This window comes from Hyperolius riggenbachi, chromosome 10 (assembly GCF_040937935.1).
Source record: "Hyperolius riggenbachi isolate aHypRig1 chromosome 10, aHypRig1.pri, whole genome shotgun sequence".
NCBI classification, from domain to species: domain Eukaryota; kingdom Metazoa; phylum Chordata; class Amphibia; order Anura; family Hyperoliidae; genus Hyperolius; species Hyperolius riggenbachi.
The window spans coordinates 1,498,370-1,510,338 of record NC_090655.1 but is presented as its reverse complement, the minus strand read 5'-3'; the positions used below and the strand labels follow the sequence as shown (position 1 = coordinate 1,510,338).

Sequence of the window (11,969 nt, the reverse complement as noted above, 5' to 3'; positions counted from 1 at the left end):
TGTTAGCTGTGAGCAGTTGGGCGAGTTTCCATCCTTTGCTGCTTTTCTGTAGCGTTTGTTTCCTGTTGCCGCCATGTTGTCTGCTTCACCTCTCAGTGACCGCAGGAGATTGTTTTGGTATAAAAGGCTTCCTGTGGTATGAAGGAAACGGGCAGCTAATGAGCGGCGATCTCCCCGGGGAGAGGAGGGGATGTGCACTCCCGGAATCAGGTCCTCTTTATTATACAAAGTGGACCTGTCACGTTGCTCGGCACGCTGTACACAGACCCGTAACATAACAATGTACCAGCTTCATATCACAAGTCCCACCACAGGGCCACTTCCAGGCCTCGCTCTGATGAAGGCCAGTGTAGCCTGTAACATAACTGTGTACCAGCTCCATATCACAAGTCCCACCACAGGGCCACATCCAGGCCTCGCTCTGATGAAGGCCAGTATAGCCTGTAACAGAACTGTGTACCAGCTCCATATCACAAGTCCCACCACAGGGCCACATCCAGGCCTCGCTCTGATGAAGGCCAGTATAGCCTGTAACATAACTGTGTACAAGCTTCAGATCACAAGTCCCACCACAGGGCCACATCCAGGCCTCGCTCTGATGAAGGCCAGTATAGCCTGTAACATAACTGTGTACAAGCTTCATATCACAAGTCCCACCACAGGGCCACTTCCAGGCCTCGCTCTGATGAAGGCCAGTATAGCCTGTAACATAACTGCACCAGCTTCATATCACAAGTCCCACCACAGGGCCACTTCCAGGCCTCGCTCTGATAAAGGCCAGTATAGCCTGTAACATAACTGCACCAGCTTCATATCACAAGTCCCACCACAGAGCCACATCCAGGCCTCGCTCTGATGAAGGCCAGTATAGCCTGTAACATAACTGTGTACCAGCTCCATATCACAAGTCCCACCACAGGGCCACATCCAGGCCTCGCTCTGATGAAGGCCAGTATAGCCTGTAACATAACTGTGTACAAGCTTCAGATCACAAGTCCCACCACAGGGCCACATCCAGGCCTCGCTCTGATGAAGGCCAGTATAGCCTGTAACATAACTGTGTACCAGCTTCATATCACAAGTCCCACCACAGGGCCACTTCCAGGCCTCGCTCTGATGAAGGCCAGTATAGCCTGTAACATAACTGTGTACAAGCTTCATATCACAAGTCCCACCACAGGGCCACATCCAGGCCTCGCTCTGATGAAGGCCAGTATAGCCTGTAACATAACTGTGTACAAGCTTCAAATCACAAGTCCCACCACAGGGCCACATCCAGGCCTCGCTCTGATGAAGGCCAGTATAGCCTGTAACATAACTGTGTACAAGCTTCATATCACAAGTCCCACCACAGGGCCACTTCCAGGCCTCGCTCTGATGAAGGCCAGTATAGCCTGTAACATAACTGCACCAGCTTCATATCACAAGTCCCACCACAGGGCCACTTCCAGGCCTCGCTCTGATAAAGGCCAGTATAGCCTGTAACATAACTGCACCAGCTTCATATCACAAGTCCCACCACAGAGCCACATCCAGGCCTCGCTCTGATGAAGGCCAGTATAGCCTGTAACATAACTGTGTACCAGCTTCATATCACAAGTCCCACCACAGGGCCACATCCAGGCCTCGCTCTGATGAAGGCCAGTATAGCCTGTAACATAACTGTGTACCAGCTCCATATCACAAGTCCCATCACAGAGCCACATCCAGGCCTCGCTCTGATGAAGGCCAGTATAGCCTGTAACAGAACTGTGTACCAGCTCCATATCACAAGTCCCACCACAGGGCCACATCCAGGCCTCGCTCTGATGAAGGCCAGTATAGCCTGTAACATAACTGTGTACCAGCTCCATATCACAAGTCCCATCACAGAGCCACATCCAGGCCTCGCTCTGATGAAGGCCAGTATAGCCTGTAACATAACTGTGTACAAGCTTCATATCACAAGTCCCACCACAGGGCCACATCCAGGCCTTGCTCTGATGAAGGCCAGTATAGCCTGTAACATAACTGTGTACCAGCTCCATATCACAAGTCCCATCACAGAGCCACATCCAGGCCTCGCTCTGATGAAGGCCAGTATAGCCTGTAACAGAACTGTGTACCAGCTCCATATCACAAGTCCCACCACAGGGCCACATCCAGGCCTCGCTCTGATGAAGGCCAGTATAGCCTGTAACATAACTGTGTACAAGCTTCATATCACAAGTCCCACCACAGGGCCACTTCCAGGCCTCGCTCTGATGAAGGCCAGTATAGCCTGTAACATAACTGCACCAGCTTCATATCACAAGTCCCACCACAGGGCCACTTCCAGGCCTCGCTCTGATAAAGGCCAGTATAGCCTGTAACATAACTGCACCAGCTTCATATCACAAGTCCCACCACAGAGCCACATCCAGGCCTCGCTCTGATGAAGGCCAGTATAGCCTGTAACATAACTGTGTACCAGCTTCATATCACAAGTCCCACCACAGGGCCACATCCAGGCCTCGCTCTGATGAAGGCCAGTATAGCCTGTAACATAACTGTGTACCAGCTCCATATCACAAGTCCCATCACAGAGCCACATCCAGGCCTCGCTCTGATGAAGGCCAGTATAGCCTGTAACAGAACTGTGTACCAGCTCCATATCACAAGTCCCACCACAGGGCCACATCCAGGCCTCGCTCTGATGAAGGCCAGTATAGCCTGTAACATAACTGTGTACCAGCTCCATATCACAAGTCCCATCACAGAGCCACATCCAGGCCTCGCTCTGATGAAGGCCAGTATAGCCTGTAACATAACTGTGTACAAGCTTCATATCACAAGTCCCACCACAGGGCCACATCCAGGCCTTGCTCTGATGAAGGCCAGTATAGCCTGTAACATAACTGTGTACCAGCTCCATATCACAAGTCCCATCACAGAGCCACATCCAGGCCTCGCTCTGATGAAGGCCAGTATAGCCTGTAACAGAACTGTGTACCAGCTCCATATCACAAGTCCCACCACAGGGCCACATCCAGGCCTCGCTCTGATGAAGGCCAGTATAGCCTGTAACATAACTGTGTACCAGCTCCATATCACAAGTCCCATCACAGAGCCACATCCAGGCCTCGCTCTGATGAAGGCCAGTATAGCCTGTAACATAACTGTGTACCAGCTCCATATCACAAGTCCCATCACAGGGCCACATCCAGGCCTTGCTCTGATGAAGGCCAGTATAGCCTGTAACATAACTGTGTACCAGCTTCATATCACAAGTCCCACCACAGGGCCACATCCAGGCCTCGCTCTAATAAAGGCCAGTATAGCCTGTAACATAACTGTGTACCAGCTTCAGATCACAAGTTCCACCACAGGGCCACATCCAGGCCTCGCTCTGATGAAGGCCAGTATAGCCTGTAACATAACTGCACCAGCTTCATATCACAAGTCCCACCACAGAGCCACATCCAGGCCTCGCTCTGATGAAGGCCAGTATAGCCTGTAACATAACTGTGTACCAGCTTCATATCACAAGTCCCACCACAGGGCCACATCCAGGCCTCGCTCTGATGAAGGCCAGTATAGCCTGTAACATAACTGTGTACCAGCTCCATATCACAAGTCCCATCACAGAGCCACATCCAGGCCTCGCTCTGATGAAGGCCAGTATAGCCTGTAACAGAACTGTGTACCAGCTCCATATCACAAGTCCCACCACAGGGCCACATCCAGGCCTCGCTCTGATGAAGGCCAGTATAGCCTGTAACATAACTGTGTACCAGCTCCATATCACAAGTCCCATCACAGAGCCACATCCAGGCCTCGCTCTGATGAAGGCCAGTATAGCCTGTAACATAACTGTGTACAAGCTTCATATCACAAGTCCCACCACAGGGCCACATCCAGGCCTTGCTCTGATGAAGGCCAGTATAGCCTGTAACATAACTGTGTACCAGCTCCATATCACAAGTCCCATCACAGAGCCACATCCAGGCCTCGCTCTGATGAAGGCCAGTATAGCCTGTAACAGAACTGTGTACCAGCTCCATATCACAAGTCCCACCACAGGGCCACATCCAGGCCTCGCTCTGATGAAGGCCAGTATAGCCTGTAACATAACTGTGTACCAGCTCCATATCACAAGTCCCATCACAGAGCCACATCCAGGCCTCGCTCTGATGAAGGCCAGTATAGCCTGTAACATAACTGTGTACCAGCTCCATATCACAAGTCCCATCACAGGGCCACATCCAGGCCTTGCTCTGATGAAGGCCAGTATAGCCTGTAACATAACTGTGTACCAGCTTCATATCACAAGTCCCACCACAGGGCCACATCCAGGCCTCGCTCTAATAAAGGCCAGTATAGCCTGTAACATAACTGTGTACCAGCTTCAGATCACAAGTTCCACCACAGGGCCACATCCAGGCCTCGCTCTGATGAAGGCCAGTATAGCCTGTAACATAACTGTGTACTAGCTCCATATCACAAGTCCCACCACAGGGCCACATCCAGGCCCCGCTCTGATGAAGGCCAGTATAGCCTGTAACAGAACTGTGTACCAGCTTCAGATCACAAGTTCCACCACAGGGCCACATCCAGGCCTCGCTCTGATGAAGGCCAGTATAGCCTGTAACATAACTGTACCAGCTTCATATCACAAGTTCCACCACAGGGCCACATCCAGGCCTCGCTCTGATGAAGGCCAGTATAGCCTGTAACATAACTGTGTACTAGCTCCATATCACAAGTCCCACCACAGGGCCACATCCAGGCCCCGCTCTGATGAAGGCCAGTATAGCCTGTAACAGAACTGTGTACCAGCTTCAGATCACAAGTTCCACCACAGAGCCACATCCAGGCCTCGCTCTGATGAAGGCCAGTATAGCCTGTAACATAACTGTGTACAAGCTTCAGATCACAAGTCCCATCACAGGGCCACATCCAGGCCTCGCTCTGATGAAGGCCAGTATAGCCTGTAACATAACTGTGTACTAGCTCCATATCACAAGTCCCACCACAGGGCCACATCCAGGCCCCGCTCTGATGAAGGCCAGTATAGCCTGTAACAGAACTGTGTACCAGCTTCAGATCACAAGTTCCACCACAGGGCCACATCCAGGCCTCGCTCTGATAAAGGCCAGTATAGCCTGTAACATAACTGTGTACAAGCTTCAGATCACAAGTCCCATCACAGAGCCACATCCAGGCCCCCGCTCTGATGAAGGCCAGTATAGCCTGTAACATAACTGTACCAGCTCCATATCACAAGTCCCACCACAGGGCCACATCCAGGCCCCGCTCTGATGAAGGCCAGTATAGCCTGTAACATAACTGTGCATCAGCTCCATATCACAAGTCCCACCACAGGGCCACATCCAAGCCTCGCTCTGATGAAGGCCAGTGTAGCCTGTAACCTAACTGTGTGCAAGCTTCAGATCACAAGTTCCACCACAGGGCCACTTCCAGGCCTCGCTCTGATGAAGACCAGTATAGCCTGTAACAGAACTGTATGCACTGCACCAGCTCCATATCACAAGTCCCACCACAGGGCCACTTCCAGGCCTCGCTCTGATGAAGGCCAGTATAGCCTGTAACATAACTGTGTACCAGCTTCAGATCACAAGTCCCACCACAGGGCCACATCCAGGCCCCGCTCTGATGAAGGCCAGTATAGCCTGTAACATAACTGTGTACAAGCTTCAGATCACAAGTCCCACCACAGGGCCACATCCAGGCCTCGCTCTGATGAAGGCCAGTATAGCCTGTAACATAACTGTGTACCAGCTTCATATCACAAGTCCCACCACAGAGCCACATCCAGGCCCCGCTCTGATGAAGGCCAGTATAGCCTGTAACATAACTGTGTACAAGCTTCAGATCACAAGTCCCACCACAGGGCCACATCCAGGCCTCGCTCTGATGAAGGCCAGTATAGCCTGTAACATAACTGTGTACCAGCTTCAGATCACAAGTCCCACCACAGGGCCACATCCAGGCCCCGCTCTGATGAAGGCCAGTATAGCCTGTAACATAACTGTGTACAAGCTTCAGATCACAAGTCCCACCACAGGGCCACATCCAGGCCTCGCTCTGATGAAGGCCAGTATAGCCTGTAACATAACTGTGTACCAGCTTCATATCACAAGTCCCACCACAGAGCCACATCCAGGCCCCGCTCTGATGAAGGCCAGTATAGCCTGTAACATAACTGTGTACAAGCTTCAGATCACAAGTCCCACCACAGGGCCACATCCAGGCCCCGCTCTGATGAAGGCCAGTATAGCCTGTAACATAACTGTGTACAAGCTTCAGATCACAAGTCCCACCACAGGGCCACATCCAGGCCCCGCTCTGATGAAGGCCAGTATAGCCTGTAACATAACTGTGTACCAGCTCCATATCACAAGTCCCACCACAGGGCCACATCCAGGCCCCACTCTGATGAAGGCCAGTATAGCCTGTAACATAACTGTGTACAAGCTTCAGATCACAAGTTCCACCACAGAGCCACATCCAGGCCTCACTCTGATGAAGGCCAGTATAGCCTGTAACATAACTGTGTACAAGCTTCAGATCACAAGTTCCACCACAGGGCCACATCCAGGCCTCGCTCTGATGAAGGCCAGTATAGCCTGTAACATAACTGTGTACAAGCTTCGGATCACAAGTTCCACCACAGGGCCACATCCAGGCCCCGCTCTGATGAAGGCCAGTATAGCCTGTAACCATAGCCTGGCTGCAGGGCGGATTAGCACAGCCCTGTGATATTGCTTACAGTGTACCTGACGTGTTGGAAATGGAATATTAAACTAAACATAAAACTGTGAGGGTCTCCAGGGGAGGCAAGGGAAGGGGTGGGAACATTGGGGGGGGGGGCGACATTAACGGTTTCCTGGGGGGGGCCAATAATTTGTAGTTATGTCCTGGCTGTGAATCAAATACATCTTTTCTTTCAAACTGATGTTTTTGAAAATAAGAAAAATATGATGGTTCACTTAACATTGCACTGTAAAGGCGCATAAACGCGGTGTACAAATGTCTGTACAGACACACATCGCGCAAACGTTCATTGGTGTGTATGCTGTGAGCGGTGACAGTCTGCAGACAACGTCCTGTCTGAGTGATTGAACTGTGCAATCGCTCGCAGCTTTTGTCGTGCAAACAAACCGTCACATTGTCCTGCTTTGTGTACTAAAGTCTCCTACAGACGGCGGAGTCACTACCAACAGACGTCTGAGGAAACATCCGGTGAAGAGTCGGCTCTACATAGTCCGTGGCAGACTGCTTCCGCCGTATCTTCACCTTGTTTGTTGTCGCGTGTGTACAATTGTCGCAAGCTCGAATAGTCGCTTCTGAATGTACGCTGTTGTCTCTTGTCTGTCTGTCGCTACAGACAAATGTATGCCGTGTGTCTTTGCCTTAAAGGCTCATACACATGTCCAAGCAATCTGCCCAACTCTCTTCTAAACGTGTGTGTTGGAAGATAAGTTGGGTGTGTGTACAGCTGACAAACAACCAGATGACCGATTGATAACCGGTTGTTTGACAGATCCAACCGGAGGATCAATCTGCCCAACTATCCTGCAAGTTGGAACTAGAGATGTGAGCGAACAGTTCGCACGTAAATCTTTATGTGGCCGTACTACTTCCGGGTCACTATGACCCGTAGTATTACGGCTGCGCCGGGCCGGTGGTGCGCGTCCTAGATCGCGCGCCTGTTGCCGGGCACTCTCTGCGCATGAGTGTCACGCTCATGCGCAGAGAGTGCCCGGCAACAGGCGCGCGATCTAGGACGCGCACCGCCTGCCCAGTGCAGCCGTAATACTATGGGTCATATCAACCCGGAAGTAGTACAGGGTGAGGGGTTTGCCGGCGACCGGTTCGGGAGCTGTTCGCCGTCATCTCTAGTTGGAACGTGTGTACAAGTCTTTTGCACAACTTTGTTGGTTTTAAATGCAGACATGTTGTAAAGTTTGTCATTTAGCTTTCACGCATTGTACTTAAGTGAGTTGGTTGTTTAGCCTGTGTGTGTGTGTGTATGTGTGTGTATGTGTGTGTGTGTGTGTACAGTGTGTGTGTGTACAGTGTGTGTGTGTACAGTGTGTGTGTGTACAGTGTGTGTGTGTACAGTGTGTGTGTGTACAGTGTGTGTGTGTACAGTGTGTGTGTGTACAGTGTGTGTGTGTACAGTGTGTGTGTGTACAGTGTGTGTGTGTACAGTGTGTGTGTGTACAGTGTGTGTGTGTGTGTGTGTGTGTACAGTGTGTGTGTGTGTACATACTTGTCAGATAAACAACTTGTTGTGCGGTTGGTTGTGCATTGTTGGACGTGTGTATGAGCCTTTCATGGGCACAATTTGCTCTGGGAAGCAGTTAATCAAAGGATGTAGTATGGGGGGCAGCAGACTCCCGGACATGTGACGTGGACCCCCTGCCTTCCTGTGTAGCACATGCCAAAGTCAGAGGGATATGGAGGCTGCAATTATTTCCTGTTACACAATACCAGTTGCCTGGCAGTCCTCCTGATCTCTCTGGCTGCAGTAGTGTCTGAATCAAATGCCTGGAACAAGCATGCAGCTAATCCAGTCTGACTTAAGCCAGAGCACCTGATCTGCTGCATGCTTGTTCAGGGGTTATGGCTAACAGTATTATGCTGGGTACACACTATGAGATTTCATGGTCAATTTAACTGTGAGAGCGATTATTTCCAACATGTCCGATTTGCTTTCAGATCGATTTCCGTTAACCTCAATAGGAAATCGATCGGAAATCTGTCGGAAATCAGATCGGACATGTTGAAAATAATCGATCTGACAGTAAATTGACCAGAAAATCTCAGTGTGTACCTAGCATAACAGGCAAAGGATCAGCAGGACAGCCAGGCAATCTGCATTGTATAAAAGGAAATGTGTATATTAGGAAAAAGAGGAAAGAATTTAAAGAGGCCCTGTAGTGACCTATATAGTAGCATGCAGTAAATTTATGATTTTTCTGGTCAGAAAAACGTTCTGTATCTATTGCTTTAAATTGTTATGTAAGCCCCGCCCACCCAGTGATGTCACAGCCTAGGCTGATTAGCTATGCGGAACTCTTCATTGGCTTTGGAGTTCTCCGAAACAAACATTCCACAGAGATCACCTGACAGGACTAAAGATGTGTCCCCAGTGGGCAAACCCTGACTGAATAAAATTGCTTTTTTTTTTTTTTTTAAATAATTTTCATTTATAATTTACTTATTATTGTTTCCAGTCCAGTTCCTCTTTAATATCGTGTATTGTATCTGCGAGGCGTGCGTTGGATTTACCTGTAGCCGTGGTGGTCGGTGTTCTCGGTCCCCGGACACGAGGTTATGAGTGTCGGAGGTTTCTGCACGCCATTAGCTGACAGAGCCGGGAATTCATGTTAATTATTAAGGACGGGAAGTGGGCGGTGGAGGATACTGGGCGGCGGTGGTTTTCTGTATACTTCTGCATATATGTGCGCGATCCGCCATTGTCAGCATTATCACAGCGTAGCCATAGTTGTGATAGTGCTGTATTCACAGTATTGAGAAATATTTACATTTACACTAAAAGGTGGGCGTGGCGCTGTTACATTCGTGCTGTAAGGTGGGCGTGGCCATGTTATAGTAACACTGAAAGATTGGCGTGGCCATATTACAATAATGCTTTAAGATGGGTGTGGCCATGGTACAATAATGCTGTAAGATGGGTGTGGCCATGGTACAATAATGCTGTAAGATGGGTGTGGCCATGGTACAATAATTCTGTAAGATGGGTGTGGCCATGGTACAATAATGCTGTAAGATGGGTGTGGCCATGGTACAATAATGCTGTTAGATGGGTGTGGCCATGGTACAATAATGCTGTAAGATGGGTGTGGCCATGGTACAATAATGCTGTAAGATGGGTGTGGCCATGGTACAATAATGCTGTAAGATGGGTGTGGCCATGGTACAATAATGCTGTAAGATGGGTGTGGCCATGTTGCATGTGGGAAATCTGGGATGAATATTTCTGCATTATCGCTGCTCTGAATGACGTTTATCTCTCTCCATCACACAGGCTGTTCCTCCAAGTCATTCAAGCTGTACTCGCCAAAGGAGCCGCCAAACGGCAACGCCTTCCCGCCCTTCCACCCGGGCACCATGCTGGACCGAGATGTGGGGTAAGTGCTGTATTACTGAATGCTGATTGCCCAGCTCTCCTGCTGGGATGCTGAGTGTGGTCACAGCAGTCAGAGAACTCATTCAGGACAGCAGGCTGGGGACCCTTAAAGGAAACCTAAAGTAATATAAATAACGCCAGTTTAATTTACCAGGGGATTCTACCAGCCCCCTGCACCAACCCTGTGCCCACGCCTGGACAAAACAATCCTCAGGTCCCCTCTGCAGCCGCCCTGTGCCAGGCCGAGGTGTCGGTTAGGGTTAGGCATTGGCCGAGGTGTCTGTTAGGGTTAGCCATTGGCAGAGGTGTCAGGGTTAGCCATTGGCAGAGGTGTCTGTTAGGGTTGGGTATCGGCAGGAGGTCGGTTAGGCATCGACAGGGGGTCCAGCTAGGGTTGGGCATTGACAGGGACTCGGTTAGGCAAAGGCATCGGCAGGAGGTTGGTTAGGCATTGGCAGGGGGTCGGCTAGGGCTGGGTATTGGCAGGGGGTCGGTTAGGCATTCACAGAGGCTCGGTTAGGGTAATAAATCGGCAGGGGGTTTGTTAGGCATCGACAGTGGGTCCGGCTAGGGTTGGGCATTGGCAGGGGCTCGGTTAGGCTAAGGCATCGGCAGGAGGTTGGTTAGGCATTGGGTGCTGGCTGGGTGTGCGGTCCTGGCTGCAGGCTGGGTGTGCGGTCCTGGCTGCTGGCTGTGTGTGCGGTCCTGGCTGCTGGCTGTGTGTGCGGTCCTGGCTGCTGGCTGTGTGTGCGGTCCTGGCTGCTGGCTGTGTGTGCGGTCCTGGCTGCTGGCTGTGTGTGCGGTCCTGGGTGCCGGCTGTGTGTGCGGTCCTGGGTGCCGGCTGTGTGTGCGGTCCTGGGTGCCGGCTGTGTGTGCGGTCCTGGGTGCCGGCAGTGTGTGCGGTCCTGGCTGCCGGCTGTGTGTGCGGTCCTGGCTGCCGGCTGTGTGTGCGGTCCTGGCTGCCGGCTGTGTGTGCGGTCCTGGCTGCCGGCTGTGTGTGCGGTCCTGGCGGCCGGCTGTGTGTGCGGTCCTGGGGGTTGGCTGTGTGTGCGGTCCTGGGTGCTGGCTGTGTGTGCGGTCCTGGCGGCTGGCTGTGTGTGCGGTCCTGGCGGCTGGCTGTGTGTGCGGTCCTGGCGGCTGGCTGTGTGTGTGGTCCTGGCGGCTGGCTGTGTGTGCGGTCCTGGCGGCTGGCTGTGTGTGCGGTCCTGGGGGTTGGCTGGGTGTGCGGTCCTGGCTGCTGGCTGTGTGTGCGGTCCTGGGTGCTGGCTGTGTGTGCGGTCCTGGGTGCTGGCTGTGTGTGCGGTCCTGGGTGCTGGCTGTGTGTGCGGTCCTGGGTGCCGGCTGTGTGCGCGGTCCTGGCTGCCGGCTGTTCCTGCGTCATCATTGCTCTGTCCCCAACTCTGATAGGATGTGTTGCTGGGCTCTGTAGTGCGGCTCTGATAGGATGTATTGCTGGGCTCTGTAGTGCAGCTCTGATAGTGTGTATTGCTGGGCTCTGTAGTGCAGCTCTGATAGGGTGTATTGCTGGGCTCTGTAGTGCAGCTCTGATAGGATGAATTGCTGGGCTCTGTAGTGCAGCTCTGATAGGCTGTATTGCTGGGCTCTGTAGTGCAGCTCTGATAGTGTGTATTGCTGGGCTCTGTAGTGCAGCTCTGATAGGATGTATTGCTGGGCTCTGTAGTGCAGCTCTGATAGTGTGTATTGCTGGGCTCTGTAGTGCAGCTCTGATAGTGTGTATTGCTGGGCTCTGTAGTGCAGCTCTGATGGGATGTATTGCTGGGCTCTGTAGTGCAGCTCTGATGGGATGTATTGCTGGGCTCTGTAGTGC

The 11,969-nt window shown here is 51.7% G+C and overlaps 1 protein-coding gene across 2 annotated transcripts in view; it reads left to right on the top strand.

The window, feature by feature from the left end:
* LDB1 (LIM domain binding 1) overlaps positions 1-11,969 on the top strand; it is a 173,713-nt gene that overhangs the window by 116,663 nt on the left and 45,081 nt on the right. For both annotated transcript variants that reach the window (XM_068256225.1, XM_068256224.1), the window contains exon 2: positions 10,040-10,142. In XM_068256225.1, the coding sequence (XP_068112326.1) occupies positions 10,040-10,142 (103 nt within the window). The remainder of the gene's footprint in view (positions 1-10,039; positions 10,143-11,969) is intronic.